The following is a 22,694-nucleotide window of genomic DNA, read 5'->3' on the forward strand; positions in this document are numbered from 1 at the left end:
TGGACAGATTCCAGGATGTTTTAACTTCTCTTTTGAGTAAGCCAATTACTCAAAATACAGTGATCCACTTAGTCTAAATACTAACACAGTCCAGTGTTCAGTCTCCACAATGACACCAAAGGGCATCTTGTGGAAGGGTCTGGCTGTCCTCCGTGATTTCATATTTAAAAATAAAGGATGCACTATTAAAACACACCCATAGAATCCCTTGATAACTCACCATAAACCTATCATCCCCAAAGATACCCATGTTACTATAATACCTACTCTCAAAAGGATTGTTACAAAGATTAAAGGAGATAATCCGGTAAAGTACTTAGCTGACTTTCTCACATAAAGAGGCTCAATAAATGTTAGTTACTACTGTTATTATTCTTAGTTTTACAACTTTTAGAGGCTCTATACTGAGGAGCAAGAGGAGACCTTCAATTTCCTGAGGCCAAAAAAAATTATATGACCAGCTCAAAGACTTAAAATCCTAGTCAGCAGCAGAGTCAAGCCTATACTTAAATGTGCATGTTTAAACTTAAAAGCTTTTGCATAGCAAAGGAAACCATAAACAAAATGAAAAGAAAACCCTCAGAATGGGATAAAATGTTTGCAAACGATGTGACCAACAAGGGATTAAATCCGAAATACACAAACAGCTCATGCAGAAAAAAAACAAACAACCCAGGCCTTCCACTGCCATCTTGAGCTGCAGTGTCAGGGCAGCGCTTCTGCACAGGGCTCGACCCACCGAGCTGAGGTGGCAGTGCAGCCATTTCTCACTAGGCACTCTAATGTGAACTGCTGGGTGCAAGGCCTCTGCATGAGGTACCCTGTGAACAAGTGAAACTAGACAAAGCACAAAGGAAAAGAAAAAAAACCAAGTTGAAAACCCTCTGAAAAAATGCCTATGTACCTCTAGCTCTTGAGGCAGTTGGTGTCTTCAGTGGAGTTTCCTATTGTAGGGGGACCTTCAAGATGGCGGAGGGGTAAGACATCACCTTCCTCCCCATAAATACATCAAAAATACATCTACATGTGGAACAACTCCTGCAGAAGACCTACTGAATGCTGGCAGAAGACCTCAGACTTCCCAAAAGGCAAGAAAATCCCCACGGACCTGGCCGTGTGGCTGACAGGGTCTTGGTGCTCCGGCCTAGTGTCAGGCCTGAGCCTCCAAAGTGGAAGAGCCTAGTTCAGGACACTGAACTACCAGAGACCTCCTAGCCCCACATAATATCAATTGGTGAAAGCTCTCCCAGAGATCTGCATCACAACACTAAGACACAGCTCCACCCAACGGCCAACAAACTCCAGTGCTGGACGCGCCATGCCAAATAACTAGCAAGACAGGAACACAACCCCACCTATTAGCAGAGTGGCTGCCTAAAATCAGACTAAGTTCACAGACTCCCCAAAACACACTGCTGGACACAGTCCTGCCCACCAGAAAGACAAGATCAAGCCCCAAGCACCAGAACACAGGCACCAGTTCCCACCACCAGGAAGCCTACACTAGCTACTGAACCAACCTCATCCACTGGGGGCAGACACCAAAAACAATGGGAATTACGAACCTGTGAAAAAGACACCCCAAACACAGTAAGTTAAACAAAATGAGAAGACAGAAATATGTGTCAGATGAAGGAGTAAGGTAAAAACCCACCAGACCAAACAAATGAAGAGGAAATAGTCAGTCTACCTGGAAAAGAATTCAGAGTAATGATAGTAAAGATGATCCAAAATCTTGGAAATAGAATGGAGAAAATATAAGAAACAATTAACAAGGACCTATAAGAACTAAAGAGTGAACAAACAATGATAAACAACACAATAAATGAAGTTTAAAATTCTCTAGAAGGAATCAATAGCAGAATAACTGAGGCAGAAGAATGGAAAAGTGACCTGGAAGATAAAATAGTGGAAATAACTACCACAGAGAAGAATAAAGAAAAAAGAATGAAAAGAATTGAGGACAGTCTCAGAGACCTCTGGGACAACATTAAACGTACCAACATTCAAATCACAGGGGTCCCAGAAGAAGAGAAAAAGAAAGGGTCTGAGAAAATATTTAAAGAGATTATAGTTGAAAACTTCCCTAATATGGGAAAGGAAATAGTCAAGTCCAGGAAGCACAGAGAGTCCCATACAGGATAAATCCAAGGAGAAACACGCAAAGACACATATTAATCAAACTATCAAAAATTAAATACAAAGAAAAAATATTAAACGCAGCAAGGGAAAAGCAACAAATAACATACAAGGGAATCCCCAAAATGTTAACAGCTGATGTTTCAGCAGAAACTCTGCAAGCCAGAAGGGAGAGGCAGGACATATTGAAAGTGATGAAAGGGAAAAACCTACAACCAAAATTACTCTACCCAGCAAGGATCTCATTCAGATTTGACAGAGAAATTAAAACCTTTACAGACAAGCAAAAGCTAAGAGAATTCAGCACCACCAAACCAGCTTTACAACAAATGCGAAAGGAACTTCTCTAACTGGGAAACACAAGTGAAGAAAAGGACCTACAAAAACAAACCCAAAACAATTAAGAAAATGGTAATAGGAACATACATATCAATAATTTCCTTAAATGTAAATGGATTAAATGCTCCAACCAAAGGACACAGACTGGCTGAATGGATACGAAAACAAGACCTGTATGTATGCTGTCTACAAAAGACCCACTTCAGATCTTGGGACACATACAGACTGAAAGGGAGCGGATGGAAAAAGATATTCCATGCAAGTGGAAATCAAAAGAAAGCTGGAGTAGCAATTCTCATATTAGACAAAATAGACTTTAAAATAAAGACTATTACAAGAGACAAAAAAGGACACTACATAACGATCAAGGGATCAATCCAAGAAGAAGATATAACAATTGTAAATATTTATGCACCCAACACAGGAGCACCTCAATACATAAGGCAAATGCTAACAGCCTTAAAAGGGGAAATTGACAGTAACACAATAATAGTAGGGGACTTTAACACTCCACTTACACCAATGGACATATCATCCAAAATGAAAATAAAAAAGGAAACACAAGCATTAAATGATACATTAAACAAGATGGACTTAATTGATATTTATAGCACATTCCATCCAAAAATGACAGAATACACTTTCTTCTCAAGTGCTCACAGAACACTCTCTGGGATAGATCATATCTTGGGTCACAAATCAAGCCTTGGTAAATTTAAGAAAACTGAAATCATATCAAGTATCTTTTCCAACCACAATGCTATGAGACTAGATGTCAATTACAGGAAAAAAACTGTAAAAAATACAAACACATGGAGGCTAAACAATACACTACTAAATAACCAAGAGATCACTGAAGAAATCAAAGAGGAAATCAAAAAATACCTAGAAACAAATCACAATGAAAACACAACAAGCCAAAACATATGGGATGCAGCAAAAGCAGTTCTAAGAGGGAAGTTTATAGCAATACAACCCTACCTCAAGAAACAAGAAACATCTCAAATAAACAACCTAACCTTACACCTAAAACAATTAGAGAAAGAAGAAAAAACCCCAAAGTTCGCAGAAGGAAGGAAATCATAAAGATCAGATCAGAAATAAATGAAAAAGAAATGAAGGAAACAACAGCAAAGATCAATAAAACTAAAAGCTGGTTCTTTGAGAAGAGAAACAAAATTGATAAACCATTAGCCAGACTCATCAAGGAAAAAAGGGAGAGGACTCAAATCAATAGAATTAGAAATGAAAAAGGAGAAGAACAACTGACATTGCAGAAATACAAAGGATCATGAGAGATTACTACAAGCAACTATATGCTAATAAAATGGACAACCTTGAAGAAATGGACAAATTATTAGAAAAGCACAACCTTCAAGACTGAACCAGGAAGAAACAGAAAATATAAGCAGACCAATCACAAGCACTGAAATTGAAACTGATTAAAAATCAGTTTAATCAGTGATTAAAAATCTTCCAACAAACAAAAGCTGAGGACCAGATGGCTTCACAGGTGAATTCTATCAAACATTTAGAGAATAGCTAACACCTATCCTTTCCAAACTCTTCCAAAATATAGCAGAGGGAGGAACACCCCCAAACTCATTCTACAAGGCCACCATCACCCTGATACCAAAACCAGACAAAGATGTCACAAAAAAAGAAAACTACAGACCAATATTACTGATGAACATAGATGCAAAAATCGTCAACAAATACTAGCAAACAGAATCCAACAGCACATTAAAAGGATCATACACCATGCTCAAGCGGGGTTTATCCCAGGAATGCAAGGAACTTCTGTATATGCAAATCAATCAATGTGATACACCATATTAACAAACTGAAGAATAAAAACCGTATGATAATCTCAATAGATGCAGAAAAAACTTTTGACAAAATTCAACAAAACTCTCCAGAAAGTAGGCATAGAGTGAACCTACCTCTACATAATAAAGGCCATATATGACAAACCCACAGCCAACATCGTTGTCAATGGTGAAAAACTGAAACCATTTCCTCTAAGATCAGGAACAAGACACGGTTGCCCACTCTCACCACTATTATTCAACATAGTTTTGGAAGTTTTAGCCATGGCAATCAGAGAAGAAAAAGAAACAATAGGAATCCAAATTGGAAAAGAAGAAGTAAGACTGTCACTGTTTGCAGATGACATGATACTATACATAGAGAATCCTAAAGATGCTACCAGAAAACTACAGCTAATCAATGAATTTGGTAAAGTAGCAGGATACAAAATTAATGCACAGAAATCTCTTGCATTCCTATACACTAATGACAAAAAAATCTGAAAGAGAAATTAAGGAAACACTCCCATTTACCACTGCAACAAAAATAATAAAATACCTAGGAATAAACCTTCCTAAGGAGACAAACTATAAGACACTGATGAAAGAAATTAAAGATGATACAAACAGATGGAGAGAAATACCATGTTCTTGGATTGGAAGAATCAACATTGTGAAAACGACTATACTACCCAAAGCAATCTACAGATTCAGTGCAATCCCTATCAAACTACCAATGGCATTTTTCACAGAACTAGGACAAAAAATTTCACAATTTTTATGGAAACACAAAAGACCCCGAATAGCCAAAGCAATCTTGAGAAAGAAAAACGGAGAAATATGTGTCAGATATATATTCCGTGACTTGAGACTATGCTATATAGTCTATATAATAATCTATATAGTCTACTATATAGTCTATATAATAATCTATATAGTCTACTATAATATATATATATATTCCGTGACTTGAGACTATACTACAAAGCTACAGTAATCAAGACAGTATGGTACTGGCACAAAAACAGAAATATAGATCAATGGAACAAGATAACAAGCCCAGAGATAAACCCATGCACATATGGTCACCTTATCTTTGATAAAGGAGGCAAGAGTATACAATGGAGAAAAGACAGCCTCTTCAATAAGTGGTGCTGGGAAAACTGGACTGCTCCATGTAAAAGAATGAAATTACAACACTTCCTAACACCATACACAAAAATAAACTCAAAATGCATTCAAGACCCAAATGTAAGGCCAGACAATACAAAACTCTTAGAGGAAAACAAAGGCAGAACACTCTATGACATAAATCACAGCAAGATCCTTTTGACCCACCTCCTAGAGAAATGGAAATAAACCCAAAAATAAACAAATGGGACCTAATGAAACTTACTTTTTCACAGCAAAGGAAACCATAAACTAGACAAAAAGATAGCCCTCAGAATGGTAGAAAAGATTTACAAACGAAGCAACTGACAAAGGATTAATCTCCAAAATATACAAGCAGTTCATGCAGCTCAATATCAAAAAAAACCCAAACAACCCAAAACAAAACTGGGTAGAAGACCTAAATAGACATTTCTTGAAAGAAGATATACAGATTGCCAACAAACACATGAAAGGATGCTCAACATCACTAATCATTAGAGAAATGCAAATCAAAACTACAATGATGTATCACCTCACACCATTCAGAATGGCTATCATCAAAAAAAAAAAACAAACAATAAATTCTGGAGAGGGTGTCGAGGAAAGGGAACCCTCTTGCACTGTTAGTGGGTATGTAAACTAATACAGCCACTATGGCGAACAGCATGGAGGTTCCTTAAAAAACGAAAAATAGAACTACCATATGACCCAGCAATCCCACTACTGGGCATATACCCTGAGAAAACCATAATTCAAAAAGAGACATGCACCACAATGCTCATTGCAGCTCTATTTACAATAGCCAGGACATGGAAGCAACCTAAGTGTCCAATGACAGATGAATGGATAAAGAAGATGTGGCACATATATACAATGGAATATTACTCAGCCATAAAGAGAAACGAAATTGAACTATTTGTAGTGAGGTGGATGGACTCAGAGTCTGTCATACAGAGTGAAGTAAGTCAGAAAAACAAATACTGCATGCTAACACATATATATGGAATAAAAAAAAAACAAACGGTTCTGATGAACCTAGGGGCAGGAATAAAGACGCAGACATAGAGAATGGACTTGAGGACCGGGAGTGGGAAGGGTAAGCTGGACGAAGTGAGAGAGTAGCAGTGACATATATACACTACCAAATGTAAAATAGATAGCTAGTGGGAAGCAGCTACATAGCACAGGGAGATCAGCTCGGTGCTTTGTGACCACCTAGAGGGGTGGGATAGGGAGGGTGGGAGGGAGATGCAAGAGGGAGGGCATATGGGGATATATGTATACATATAGCTGATTCACTTTGTTATACAGCAGAAACTAACACAACATTGAAAAGCAATTATACTCCAATAAAGATGTTAAAAAGAAAGCAAATAACCCAATAGAAAAATTTGCAGATCTAAATAGACATTTCTCCAAAGAAGACATACAGATGGCCAAAACGCACGTGAAAAGATGCTCAACATTGATAATTATTAGAGAAATGCAAATCAAAACTACAATGAGGTATCACCTCACACCAGTCAGAATGTCCATAATCAAAAAGTCTACAAACAATAAATCCTGGAGAGGGTGTGGAGAAAAGGGAACCCTCCTACACTGTTGGTGGGAATGTAAATTGGTACAGCTACTATGGAGAACAGTATGGAGGTTCCTTAAAAAACTGAAAATAGAGTTACCATATGACCCAACAATCCCACTTCTGGGCATATATCCGCAGAAAACCATACTTTTAAAAGATACACATACCCTAATGTTCATTACAGCACTATTTACAATAGCCAAGACATGGAAGCAACGTAAATGTCCATCAACAGATGAATGGATAAAGAAGATGTGGTATATACATACACACACACACACACACACACACACACACACACACACAAATGGAATATTACTCAGCCATAAAAAAATGAAACAATGCCATTTGCAGCAACATGGATGGACCTAGAGGTTATCATACCTAGTGAAGTAAGTCAGACAGAGAAAGACAAATATTATGATGTCACTTGTATGTGGAATCTAAAAAATGATACAAATGAACTGATTTACAAACCAGAAATACTCACAGACTTAGAAAACAAACATGGTTACCAAAGGGTCAAGATGGGGGTAGGAATAAATTAGGAGGTTGGTATTAACATATGCACACTACTATATATAAAATAGATAATCAAGAAGGACCTAGTGTATAGCACAGCGAACTCTATTCAATACTCTGTAATAAACTATATGGGAAAAGAATCTGAAAAAGAATAGATATATGTGTATGTATAACTAAATCACTTTGCTGTACACCTGAAACTAACACAACATTGTGAATCAACCATACTATAATATAAAATAAAATTTTAAAAAAATCTGCATGTTTTCAGTCTGTTCTACTTCTTAAATAATAAGTTCTCAGAAGTACAGAATCTTAAGTCTGAGAAACCTCTTGAGGGTTAACGAAAATTTATGGGTGACAGCTAGAAGGGACCTGAATGACACATGTGAAGCTGAGTCCTTCATTTCACAACTGAGGCTCAGAGAGGTTGATGACATGCTGAAAGTGACATCATTACTTAAAGTCATAAGATGAGGATCCTGATCTTTCCCAGGGAGATGCCCAATTAAAAATAATTGTTTTGGGGGTGTGTGGGGGAATGACTGAATAAATAAGAGACAACATGTGATAATCAAAGCTCCTTTTGAAGTGCTTTTATTTGAGGAGTAAAGGTGGATCTTTGTGGAAAACAAATCTCAAAAAATAAGGAATTAAGAGAGAAAGGGAGTAGCCTAAAGAGAGCGTTTGAACTAGATGCTGTGGACTGCTCCAAAGGAATGACCGAACAGTAGCCCAGAGGGGTACAGAATTTCTTTTATGGGTTAAGACCAGATCAAATGTTAAAGATCCATTATTATTTACGCATTCTGTCCTAGAGCAAAAAAATTAATTTAGCTTAAAAGTTTAGAATATTTTTGTATGAAACTCAAAGTGAAAGATTAAAATCCTTTGTTTACAATCCAATATCACTATGAATTTAAAAATATGAAAAAAAAATCAGCCCCTTTGCAATAACTATGAACCCTGTTCCAAATAAAAGTATCTGTCATAATCGTTAATCAGGCAAACGCATTTTGGTGAGGGGGCTTTATCTAAAAGACAACAATGGAAATTTACTATTCACACTGAAATAAGTGGTAATTAGAATGTTACGTCCACAAGATAGCAAAATATTTCTGGTTTAAATAATAATTCCAACTAAGTCCCTCTGTGTACGCTGCAGATGGAACTTATGGAAATCCTTTCCTCTCAAAAAGCTTTGTTAATTTAGAACTGGGTAACTGTAAATGATACACAAGTTTGGTGTGCACTCTCGCTCGCTCTCTCACGTGCGCGCGCGCGCACACACACACACACACACTCTAGAAGGATAAACAGCAGAATATTATTGGTTATGTTATCCGTCAATAGTAGGATTTGGTGTGACTTTTATGTTCTTATTGTTTTCTACTGTTTTCTCATTCACTCACATTCCAATAGGCTTTTTTGAGGGAGACAGGAGAAAAGTTATAACCATTTCTCCAGGAATTTTATAGGACCCATAGTCCTCCCATGGGAGCTTGTTACACAGAGAGTGTCCCTCTTCACCTGGGACTGGGCAGAGAACTCTGGTCTACAGGATTCTTGAGTGGCTTGCACCTGCATGCTTTCAAGGATTATAGGGAGAGAAATATAAATGCTTTAGTGGTCTCAATGAAGCTGAAAAAAAAATGCTTTAGTGGTGTTCCACAGGGAATTCTGGAATCATATCATTGCCACAAAGAATACCTTTTTCCCTTGGAGTAGACTGGGAGGATGAAGCAGAAATGGTAGTTCTTCTCATTGTGATACCTGGTACCATGTAGTAACAGTTCACATTCAGAGAGCAGGGGACACCCTTCTTTTCCATCAACTTGACCGTGACTAACACCCTGCCATGGGACCTAGCCCAGGTCAGAGAGGAATGGCAAGGAGAACAGCCAGTGATTAAAGGAGGGCTGACTGAGTTCTTCTGGCTCAGGTCCAAGACCCCAGCAGATCTCTCTCCCTGCACCTAAGAACCCTCTTTCATTGTGCACCCAAATTTATTAAAGTCCTTATTACAGATTAAAAAGTGAAGAGTCCAGTGATAGGGCTTAACTTCAACAAGTTATAGTATTCTGCGAGCACTACTACATACCAACAATTCCTTTGTTGCTCATATTTCCCTAAAAATACATGACCTGAGAAATTTTACATCTAAAATCAGGGATAATGAAGATAGGTATTTAAAGATATTAAGATGATGTGTTTATAATAAATAAAAAGAAAAAAGATGGAGGTCAGAAGTGCTATAAATATAGAAAGTTAAAACATTAAATAGGATGTCACCTGTCATATCAACCATTAAACAAATTTCTTGTCAGATGGAAATCTAATCAGTAGTTGCCTTAGGCAGGGGGTAAGAGGTGGGATTTTCTACAAAGGGGCACTAGGGAACTTCCTGGAGTAATGAAATGTTTTATATTTGATACGCGGTGGTTACACAGGTGCATACATTTGTCAAAGCTCATCAAACTGTACATGTAACTGAATACATTTTACTGTATGTAAATTATACTCAATATATTTCACTTATAAAGAATTCTCGGAAAACAAACCTATAAACAGGTATGGGCTAATTTGTAGAGTTTTCCCCGCTATATAGAAAAACAGAACTTTCTCAAGGGATAGGGCACCAGTTTCTTCCTTACTATGAACTTGGGCAGCAGCCCAAAATCATTCTAAAGTTATGAAGCAAACTATATCCACAATCAGGGACCTCTTCCTGCTGAGTGGGCAAAAGGAAGGGAGGTGTAAATCTCTTAACAAGGTGCTAAACAATCTGCAGCTTATATAAGAGCTTCTGCTTTTGGAGGGAAATTTTACAGCAAAGGTGAACTTTTATCAAACACTGCTGGTAAATAAGTATAGTAACTTAGAAATTATCAAGGAAAATGTTTAAGCTGTATGAGATGTAAAATTTAATAATATAAAATAGGTCATCAGCAAACCTACAGCATCAGTGGATTTTCACTGGATGGTTTCAGAAGCTAAGGAAATAGAGGATAACAGGGCTGATTCATTCAAGTTACTGAACAAACCACAGTGAAAATAATGTAGCAGCACTAAACTTAAAAGGAGACATATAAATAAGGGTACAAATAGTAGCCACTAGAGATGTCTATAATTTCTTACTGAAAGAATCTAATTATTGCAATATAAAGTTCAGGTTTGAGCATTTTTGACCAGTTATAGTAACTTGAAGGAAACCCAAGAAGAGTTCAGGACTAACTTATGAGGCCAGATAAAACCATTAAGTTGGGCTTCCCTGGTGGCACATTGGTTGAGAGTCCGCCTGCTGATGCAGGGAACACGGGTTCGTGCCCCGGTCCGGGAGGATCACACACATGCCGTGGAGCGGCTGGGCCCGTGAGCCATGGCCGCTGAGCCTGCGCGTCCGGAGCCTGTGCTCCGTAACGGGAGAGGCCACAACAGTGAGAGGCCCGCGTACCGCAAAAAAAAAAGAAAAAAAATACCATTAAGTTTTCATAACTTACAAAAAGGCTCAGGGCATGGCTTTGACTTATCAGTCTCTGAGAGATCTAAATATTAGGGGGAAAGAGAAATGACTCCAAATATAAGGGGGAAATATGGAGCAAAAAGCAGAAGATGAAAATTATAGATCCAAGTCATTAAGCATAAGATCTAATGTAAGGATTTACTAAAACTAGAGAGCTGATTCTTTTAGAATTGCCCACAAAGTTAGTTTGTGAGCAACATGGAAGGCCAGATTATTGCTTGATAGTCTCTACTTGCTTGGGATCCCAAAATGCTATTACCATCATAAAGCCACTAGAGTTTATTTCTGTTTCACAAAGTTAATGGATGGGAATCTTGCCATCAATGATTATTTTCCCACCAAAATGCTAAAGGCTCTGAAATAGCAACTATGAAAGAATTTCTAACAGCTTCCTTTTCCAACCCTCAAACCAGTAAATTAAGAGTTATTTATTTAATTGGCTCATATACAGAAATCTTCCAAAACTGCGGCTGGCTTGGAAAATTACGATTTGGTCTTCCGTTGGCCTGGTTCTTTGGAGCTGAGGAACTGATGTTTATCTTCCATCTTCCTCTTTCCATCTGGTTTTCCCTAATGGCTTTCAATTACTAATCCTTTCTGTGGGTGATAAGATGGAAGGACAGCTGAGATTCATGCAAACAATTTCCTGGGCCCCATTTGAGTCTTCATTAATCACTTCAAGTATGATTCTCTGATGGGGTCTAGGTTGTCCTGACACATGACTGACAATGTAAGTTTGGGGAGATGCCCTCTGCCACGTTGGCTTCTTTGAGCATATCCCTAAGGAGGTGCAGCTACCCACCACCCTTCACAAACTATTGCATATCACAAAGATAATTTCTCTGTAACTCAAATGGTATATCTGTGGAAAGAGGAATGGCCCTCCCTGCCTCACAGGGACATTCTAAAGATTCTTAGCTCTTAACGGGAAAAATATAGAGTATCAAGTTGAATTAGTATACTTTTCTTTCTCAGTCTTAGGACTGAATTATATTAGGGCCTTGGATTTGGCTGAATTCATAAAATATAGTAATTTATTCATTTGTTCATTTAGTCAACAACTGTTCATGTAAAACTCAAGGTGCTGATTCAGAAGTGAAACAATATTGAGGGATTAAAGCCTTTGAAACCGGGGTAGATGCCAGAATGTCATATTAATTTCTGATTCATGATTCTGAAAAATTAGCATTCTTATCTACAAAAGTGTTTCCGGTGATCTGCTGGGCTATTATAGTAGCAAGCTCAAATCAGAGTAAGTCCAACTTAATATTTGATGAACACCCGTAATATTACATAGATTATACAGGTGGCCTGCCTCTTGCTATCAGGATGTCTGTGTTAAATAGGGTAGAAACAATGAAAACATTAAAATATAATCTCTTTGAGGCAGGGCTTAAATTTTGTACATCTTTTCTTACTTCCAGAGCCTGGCCTGTTTCCTTACAAATAGGAGGTTGAATTAAATGCAATTAATTTTGACAGGAGATGACTTAGTTCATGGAAAACAAAGAAGAAATGGGGATGATATTCTGCTGTGCTCTTAACTTGCTTAAGTTCCAAGACAACTTTTGACTAACAGAATTTCTTTATATAGATAGCTCGTGAAAGACTACTTAGAAAATAAAGTGTGAAGACATTAAGGCAAAGGAAGGAGAGGGTTTACCCAGCTGGAGTTAAGAGAATAAACAGACTTAGAAGTTAGGGGAGATTTGAGAGATCCTAACAGTCTCAACAAGGAGTGCAGGTTCAATAATAGTTCACTGACAGGAAGAGGACCAGAAGGCTTTACTTGTCTTACAATTAGGGGAAGTAGAGTTAAAATACTGGTCAATACTAAAATGTAAATATGACAGGCAAATAACATATTTTAGCCTTAAAAGTCATTAGCACATTATTGGGCAAAGACACATGCTTCTTAATTGGACACAATTAGAGGTATCACAGTCCTTGTTAAGGGAAACTCCACTTTTTGATGAAGCAAGTAGGAACCTTTTGATGTTATCTTGTGAACTCAGAGGGAAACTGAAGCACTGAAAAGACAGATCTTGAAGAGAAACCTGAATATGCTGTTTCTAGCGAAGGCGGGGGAACAGTACTGAGACCCATGAAGGGACATCTGGTTGGTGATCGCTCTGAGCCTAGAGTGCAATAATGCATCACATACAAGGAAGCCACTTTACAAAATCTCATTAATACTCATAACCACCAGTGCAATGGAATCCATAGACCTTATTTTAGAGATGAGGCAAACTGAGACCCAGGGTGGTTAAGGGCTTGCTAAGAGCACACAGACTAATATATACTTATGTACTGACCATGTAGGCTTTTCTTTTTTTTTTTAAACTGTATTTGATTTCTTAAGAAGGACAGTTACAGAGGAGGACAAACCCACTATTAGAAGTTTTGTATGGAAGTTGTAGTCTCCTCATAAATTACTAAATTGATTTTTTAATACAAATAAGTGAATTTGGGCACATCTAGCAGTTCTCTAAGGGCCTGTTCACCCTGAACAACTGATCCTAACCTTGAACAAGCCACAGAGGAGAGAGACTTGGGCATGTAAATCTGACGACGGGCAAGAGGGATGGATGTGGATAAAGGCAGAGTTAAGGAGAACAAGAGGAGCACAGCACAGGAAAAAAAGGCCCAAAGGACTGGGAAAACACAAAATCCAGAAACCAAACACAGTTCTCTTCAGATTGCTTCATGCTACCCACTCCTCTGGTATTGTTATTTTTATAATGATTAAATTTAAGTATTTTTCTTGCTGATTTCTACATTGAGATGATACAGAAACAGAAAACGTGTTATATGTATTTTTAAGCAAAGTAAAAACATTTAGAAGAGTGGCTTTGTGGGAGACTAAGACAATTAGCAGACAGCCTGTGCTCCTTTGACAGGGACGAAGACTCCTGTCATTTTATGGAGGTAACCAAAGAATTCCAGTAGTTATGGCAATTTTTGGCAGGGCTTTCATTTCAACTTCAAGTTTCACAAGGCTTTTCAATACATACGCAGTCTGGCGATCCCCAAAGAAGTCTTTGATGAAGGAAATTTAAATGTACAGGAAACTCCTTAAGAATAAATTAATATGAAAATATGCCAAGAATTGCATTCATTCCAAACTTCCAGGGAAACAAAACATATATATACACACACACAGACACACGTAGCTTATTTAGCTTGGTGAACTTCCATAAAACCAACAAGCTGATGTTGCCGCCCCTCGGCATCACAGGCCATTCTTACACGTGAGTCAGGTTTGGAGCTTGGAGGACTAAGTCTGAAAGTAAAGAGGTTTTGGCTAGAGTCAGAGTTCTGACTCACAGTATGGTTTCTGAAATGCAAATTATATATTTTATTTGACAGTTTATATTGCTAACAGTCACGTGAGACATTTTCAAAAGCATGGTTTGGGCAGATTTAAAGTTATGTTACTAATAAGTGTAAAATTATCATAAAACCATTGCGTCCTGCCATAGGTCCAGTATCTGTTGAAGCAAGTGTACTATATTCACTACTTGGAAGAAACTATTCAAATACAGTTCCAAGATAAATTTTTAAAAATTAACTAATAAAAGTTGGGCTCTTGGCCAATCTAGACTGCCAAAGGTAAGCTGTTCTAGAAGAGAAGGAAGTCTGGCTTTTCAACATGCTACAGCTTCATGATTAAAAAATATTTTCAAAAATGTTGAGAGACATTTAAACTTCCTAATTGACTGTAAAGCAATTATACTCCAAAAAGATGTTAAAAAAAAAAAGAGAGAGAGGGATATCAAAGAAGGAATTTCAACATCAGAGGGTATGCTTAAATTGCTTCTGAAACATGGTAACCGTGAAGGCCCCTTCCAACTCCATGATTCTTTGATTTATGATTAGGAATCACAACAAATTTTATGAGTAAACAAGAGAAGAATGTTTTGAAAAAAGCGTTCACACACACACACACACACAAGTTTCTAATTGATATTGAAGCTGAAGAAGCAACTTTAACAGTTAATGAGAGGGACCTCCCTGGCGGTCCAGTGGTTAAGACTTCGCTTTCCAATGCAGGGTGTGAAGGTTCGATCACTGGTTGGGGAGCTAAGATACCATGCCTCGTGGCCAAAAAACCAAAACATAAAACACAAGCAGCAATATTGTAACAAATTCAATAAGACTTTAAAAAAAATGGTCCACATCAAAAAAAAATCTTAAAAAAATAGTTAATGAGAAAAATGATACAGATAACTCTTGGAAAAAAAATTTTTCCCCACACAACAGGCCACCAGATTTCCTAGGGACAACAAAGAGTCTTCAGGATTCACTTTCTGTGGCAAAAAAACTTTGTGGCCATAAAACCTGCCAACCTTCCACAAAAGCTCAGACACTCAACTTATACCTTAAGGACTGAAAAAAAAAATATGCGTAGAATTCTCATCCCTAGATTTTATAACAAGGAAAGACCTTAAGAGATCATCTGGTTCAAAATTTCCCAAAGTTGGTTTCGTGAAACATTATTTTCCCAAAATGTTCTGAATAGTGGCGAGGTGATTCAGATAAGTTTGGGAGCACTCTTGAGAGTCGTAATGTACATTAGGCATCAGCAAAGCTGAGAAGCCTACAGAAAAGAAATGGTTAAGTTTTTTTAAAAAAAACTTAATTTTTATCAAACCTATTTGAGCACAGAACCCTTTCTGCAGTAAGTATTTATTAAAATCCTGTAAAATTAATGTTTTGTAGAAACCCCTTGTCTTATATACAGAGGAAGTGAAGTCCAGACAGGCTAGGGGATTGTCCCAAGGTCATACACTTAGTAGATACGAAAAAACAGATCTCTCCTTTCTAGACCCCACCTCAGTGCTCTTCCTCGTGCTGTGTTCTCTCTCCTACAAAACCTGCATTCCCTGAAGGATCACAGACTATATAAACCAGACCTTGGATGTCATCTAGTCCAAAGCCCTCCTATTTAAAGGTGGGAAACAGTCTCCACAGAGAGACTGAAAAGTGACAGAGAAGGAAAAAAGAAAGTGACACAGAAAAATCAATGCCTGTAGTAGAACCCAGCTCTTAATTCCAATGCTACTATCCTTTCCACAACAGCATACTAGCTCCTGGAAAGCCAACACTTTTTGCCTCTGAGGAAAAGGACTGATGAATGAGAGGGGATTTAGCTATGCAGGACCCAGTAAAATATTTATTAAATATTTTTAATAAATGTCAGTAGGTATCTTAAATCAGTTAAACATGATTGTCTTTACTTACAAATGTCATCCACTGTGACAGGGAATCAATGTTTCAAGCTGTTGAACAGGTCATCATCCCTGTCCTGTTGGATGACACCTGTAAATAAAATAAATCTAGTTTTGAGTGAGTAGATTTTAAGCCAACTAGATTTAAGATGCATGCAGTTTAAAGCAAAGAGTAGTTTTTAAGAGATGATTCTTAATCAAGGCTTGCTGAAGAGAAACACTTTCTGGGCTAGCTACTTCACTCTATGTCACTGGCCTTCAGCACAAAAAAATCCAGGTAATTTAACGGGTAATGTTGCCAGAATACATAGGGCATCATGGATCCCAGAGTTAAAAGCGTCCTCTAGGCACTAGCTACCTCAGTCTCTTGCCTCTGTGAATATTTATTTTCATTTTGTAGGAGGGACAACTAAGCCCCTGTGAGGTTAAATGACTAGCCCAATGTTAAATAGCTAAATGTCTGTAGCTTGAGTCCCTTAACGTACAAAAATGTATACAGAACACATTAGCAAAGGTTATCATTAGGCTGATCAAATTTGAAAGACTCACAGGTACGTATTTAAAACAATATTTCACAGATGTTAACTTAGAATATTCAAGGCACATCTTCATAACATATAATATCAGTATTAGGTATTTAAATACAAGCATTACTGAAAAATGCCATGAATGAAAAATAACCAAAAGTGAGAAAATGGGAACTAGAGTGAAAAGAACAATATTAAATACAGCATGCATTTAGGACTCTAAATTCTGGTTACTTCCAAAAAAGATGTGTAGTTCCTAACAACTTTAAGTGGATGAAAAACTATTTGCTACAGACTATAGTTTAAAATGTTGGTTTCTCTGCAGCCACAAAATGCCACTCTAAGTAAGATCTGCCAGAAACTAAAATTTGAAATGGACAATGAACATCTGAAATTTCCATTCTGTACCTAAATACTCCAAGATAATGGGAAGTATTTTAGGATGCTACCATGAGGTAATATGACTGTCACAGTAACATTACCACCAAACTCATATTGAGTGCTTACTTTGTGCCAAGCCCTCTTTGATTATTTTATACATACTATCTCATTCAGTCAATCCTCAGAAGTTGATTGTTATTACAATTTTACAAATAAGAACATTAAAGCACAGAGTCTCTGTAACTTGATGAAGTCGCTCAGCTGGTAAAATGATAGAATTTGAGCACAAATCTATTTGGTGACAGAATCAAGCTCCAATGACTATATAATACTACATTTCTTTAATATGGCAACTTAAGATACTCGAGAATATAAGAATTAGCTAACACAATTACAATTAAAATACATAAAATTATCCCAACTAAATCCCACACGATATAAAACATGAGAAAATTCTCACTTTTTCTTGGGGGATAAAAGGGAGGCTCGGGACAATTTTCAAAGTAAAATTATCTTAATGCCAAGGAATTAAAACTTCTGATGTTAACCTTAAACACATTACAATTAAAATATGACAAATGAAAAACTTAAATTGTCTTTCATAATGAAAGAAAAGTATATCTTCCGGATTCAGTTACTTCATAAGTCCATAAAGAGATAAATTCTCCTGTTACTCAAGACTGACTGATTCTCAAAACAGTATAACAGTTATTGATAGACTGAATTCAATCATGTGTATTTGAGAATACATATTATCTATCAATTTGCTAAAGAACAGAACTTTCATAAAGTAAATTATCTTTAAGGGAAACAAAGTAAGTTTGATAGATAATGTGACCCCCTTAATTCTTTATGTAATATAGCTAGTGTAAGTTATGCTTCTGACCAAAACCCCTGAACTTCTTTACTAGGAGTCATTTTTCCAACAAATTTTTAAAACTGTGAAACTGATAAAATAGGAAATAATCAGGAGTACAAAGATATACCTGACATATTTTAACTTAACAAGAATTAGATATATCAAAGCTCAGCATCACAGAAACTAGACATTAAGGAAAATGCATATCCTTTCCAAAGCACTGTGGAGAAGTCAATTTCTTCTGGCAATAATGGTTTTCTTATAAGAACCCCAAACAGAAGAAGACAAAGTGTGGTTTCATGGTAGCTTACCCTTTTCTCTGATACCCCATCCTGGCCTGTAGAATCTTTCTCATCAAGTGTCTCTTTCGGGACTGGCATATGTTTTTGGTATGCTGGCTCTCTGTTTAAGGTTGTGTATCCTATGTGCTCATAAATTGGGTTTATCGTCATCTTGGCAATGTATTCTGCTGCCTTGGTTTCAATATAGAGAGTAATCAATCCATCAGTCACCAGATCGTGGATGGACTCAAAGCGCTTCTCCCCAACAAAGTGCTTTCCATCGTAGTAGAGCCTGAAGTTTCTGGTTTGACTTCCAAATCTGCCTCAATGAAATGGGAAAGATGTTTTTAAGAAAAGTAAGCAAGTGAATTCTTTCTGAAAAAATATTTAAAACTATTGCTTTGTGTGTGTCTTCTTTGTTTAAACAAACTGTGGCTAATCTCTATGAGTCGTCTGGAATATGGAAAATTACACTTTTGAACACAAAGAATGAATCTGCAACAACTAGGGATAACTAGCCAAAAGCATGCCTACCCTAGAAGGAAACCTTGCTCTTATTCATCTTTTTTAAGCCACTTCATTACGCCTGTAGGAAAAACACGGGAAAATAAACCTCATATACTATTAGAACACATTCAATAATCAACTGGTCAACTACATAATGTATGAAATTTCTATATTAGCATGTTCTCTCCAAGTTGCTCAACAAAAGTATTCAATGTACTTCAGACCCCAACATTCATGTCTTTCAGTGGGAAAGCTTCCTTTAGGGCTCACCTGAGTGTGATGCCAGCAATCATTTAAAGCAGAGCCGATTCCAGAACCTGAGTCATACAGTAGAGCAGGATGGCACACAAACACACTTTTGCTATTTCTAGCCATGGGTCAAGGACTTGCTCTTCCCTCTTACATAGTCATTCTTCTGTCTGCTTGTTGAGTTTGGGCAAGATATGCTTGCAATATATATAGGGCATATAAGTTATCAACTGTTAAACTCTAGAAATTCTGTTCTCACTTTCGAGTCATCTTTCAGTGACATTTTTAAAAACCTGAAGAATGATTTACTTTTATGATAATTTCAGTATTTTGCTTCCTGTGGCAAACCTTGGAAATGGATCCAAGTTGGCATGACTAGCATCAGCGTCCTTCCAAGATGACAAAGACAAGAACATGCACTGACTTTAATAAAAGCTGATGCCAAAAGGCACCAAGGGCCAAGTCACGGTCTCTGGAAGCTAGCTCCGAGTGAGCTTAATTTAAAACTAAACAAATCAGACAGGATATATTTAATTTCACTGTTAAAAATACACAGAACAGAGATGAACTAAAATACTAAATTAATAGCTGTTTAAGTAAAGTGTTTAAATAGAACTGCAAACTTATGCAACAATACTATTCTGGTATAGGTTACATTTCAGGAGGACAGGAGTTAGAACCTTCTTAAGATTTCACTTTAAATGTGCCCTAAAAAAGGGAAACAAAAAAAATTTTTAATAGTGGCCTGAGGTATCTCTGTTTCTGTCGTTCAAATTAGACTTTAATAGTTATTTAATCTAGAACCCAATATTCTATCCATGCTGGTCCTTCTTCTAAAATAAAATTGATCTACCTTTTGGTTCTTTAAAAGCAATTAAATTTTGATTTATACTCAAGTGAATGATCCATATAATTCCACTTTCCCATTCTCATTTTCCTCTAATGTTAAAGACATATTTCTCCTAAGTAAATTTTCATTATAATGCAGGTCTAAAAAGTTGGAAGGTAAAATTTCTACACCAAAGTTAAACATAAGCTTTTTGTCAGTTTAATATACTGCTATTTCCTTTTCACTAATTTTCATCATTTGTTATTGAGAAATAAACATAGCCACTTCATACATTTTATAAGGTTCATATAGCAATAAACACAACATTGTTTAACATTAAGTTCCTTTATATTTCAGTTGTATTCAGAGGCATTTCAGCAAGGGATTTAGACCATTTTACTCCTGCAGGGGCTTAAGATTTTACAATAAGCAGTTTCACAATGGGTATGGCACTTAAAATAAAGACTATCTAAGTAATGGTGGCAGGCATTTGTCACTCAACTGTCTTCTGAAATCTGAGAAGTATGGGAGCAGAGGGTGGAAGGGAAGATGGCTGAACTGGCCTACATGGGTTGGGATGGTTAATCAAAAGAGTGGAAATCTAAGGTTAGATTTCTTGGCACTTGACAATGGAGCTGTTTCTAAGCCATCCAAGAAGAGAGTTTCCTGGCTACCTCTAGGTTATTGGGCAAAGAAGTCTAAATAAGTTTGTCCGTTTCTCTTTCTCAACTCAGTGACTTTAAGAGACCATATGCACAATTCCCAGTTCCTCTTCAGCCTGTACTTGAGCTCTAGACTTCCAGTCCAATCAAGCTTCCAGCCTTAAGGAAGCTGATCAGATAACTAAAATAACTCATAATATGGGTTGATTAAAACAATGTCAAAGGACAAGAAAATGAATTTCCATTTTGGAACTATGACAATTATGATTGAACTTTTAAGAAAAATTGCATTATTTTTACTAAAGGAACTGTAAGCTTTGTAAGCCTACTCTGAACATCCCTCTCTTTTATTTTGGAAGCTACATAAAAAACAGCATCGCCCTACAGACTGACAGAGAGATTTCTCCCCTTCCTTGATCTGAAAAGGCATGACAGAGAATCTTTGAGCAAGGTGGGGAATGAGTGTGTCTATTCTACAAAAAGGAGCCATAAAAAGGAGATGCCAAATCTAAGGGCAAATAAAGAATCCTTCCTTATAAAACTTATCACTCACAGACTGTCATTTATACAACATTTAACAAGACACCCAGGAACTCTTAAATGTTAGGTAGTTCATAATAAAGTTCCTGTTTCCTCGATAACCTCAATGGGAAATAAACAAACATAAAAACAAGTCAATACAAAGATAAGATGAAATTGCTGAATTTTAAAAAGTTCATCTTTAGATTGATTTCTAAAAAATGATTATAATAATGTGTATAGCCTTGTTCATATACAGAAAAGTTACATTTCTCTACAGTGATACATGAAACCAAGTAAATCCAGTATCTCCCTCACATTAAGAAAACCAAGAAACTCACTGTTTAACTAGATCTGACATATTACACTTAAGCCTACATAAGATCTCAGAGCTACTGTTTATGTCCCAGTACAAAAGACCTTTGCAGTCTTGAAATACGGTTTGGACAGGGACAGGCAAGTCCCGGGTCCTATGTGTTTAACAGAAAACCTCAGGCTTCAGCATCAGACAAATTAAGTTTAAATCCTGGATCTGCCACTTAGCTGCGTGATTTTGGGAATATTATTCTTCAGATTCTGCATCTAGAAAAGAGGAATAACATTACCCTATACAATAATAACATTACACGGCTGTGAAGATTACATAAGAATATTTAAGTTAAAGCTAAGTACAGCTGACCCTTGAACAACACAGGTTTGAACTGCACTGGTCCACTTAGAGACACGGGTTTTTTCAACAGTAAATCCTACAGCACTACACTATCTGTGGCTGGTTGAATCCACAGATCTGGAACCATGGATACAGAGGGCCAACTATAAGTGATATGCGGATTTTCCAGTGTGCAGAGGGTAGGTGCCCCTAACCACCATACTGTTCAAGGGTCAACTGTATATAGTATGTTCAACAGTAGTCCCCTTTCTCCTCTGTTAGCTTAGACCTCTGCAGAGAATTACAGAATGATTACCAAACAATAAAGTAAAACAAAAGATGTTCGATAAATATGCACTGAAGACAGCTGAATAAATAATTGGTAATGCTGGTTGTATAGGAACATCTCTGCGCGGGCTGACTTTACAGTCAATGAAAGACAAGGAGTTCTTTGTGACTTTTTTTTACTCAGGGTACCCCTGAGTATGTTTATACCATGTGGTTAACTGAGTGGAAATACAACAGAGTGCAAAGAGGGGAGGAGAGAAGCTGGGAGAGTCCTTCCACAGGAGCTTGGGAGTCAGGTTTCTGATTTCAAGGAAGAAAGGTCAGTAAATATACTTGTATTGAAAGCAGGACATATTAAATGGATCTAGTGACGACTACTGAACTCTTGAAGGCAGAGTACTGATTTGTAAAAACGGTTAATGCTAAACCATTTTCCCTGCATTTTTATAGGAAAATATTCTTTTCACTTTTTCTTATATTTATTTCCTGCTTCTGCCCTTTCTTTTACATATCTGTTCATTCTTTTGATGAATATGTTTGAAGCTGTATAGGTATAGGTCCAACCCTCACCTAGATAGAGTTCAACAAGATGAAAATTCATTTTCTCCAAAGTGGTACTGTAGCTAACAAATAGAAAGACTGGG

At 37.0% G+C, this 22,694-nt stretch overlaps 1 protein-coding gene across 4 annotated transcripts in view; it reads right to left on the reverse strand.

The window, feature by feature from the left end:
• Window positions 1–22,694, reverse strand: part of CHN1 (chimerin 1) — a 176,452-nt gene that overhangs the window by 68,941 nt on the left and 84,817 nt on the right. For 2 of the 4 annotated variants that reach the window (XM_004267333.3, XM_049712783.1), the window contains one exon: window positions 18,378–18,666. In XM_004267333.3, the coding sequence (XP_004267381.1) occupies window positions 18,378–18,666 (289 nt within the window). Of the gene's footprint in view, window positions 1–16,312; window positions 16,391–18,377; window positions 18,667–19,124; window positions 19,163–22,694 lie in introns of those variants that run through there. The other 2 variants (XM_033423608.2, XM_033423609.2) reach the window with 2 other exon arrangements.

Source organism: Orcinus orca, chromosome 7, assembly GCF_937001465.1.
Source record: "Orcinus orca chromosome 7, mOrcOrc1.1, whole genome shotgun sequence".
Lineage (NCBI taxonomy): Eukaryota > Metazoa > Chordata > Mammalia > Artiodactyla > Delphinidae > Orcinus > Orcinus orca.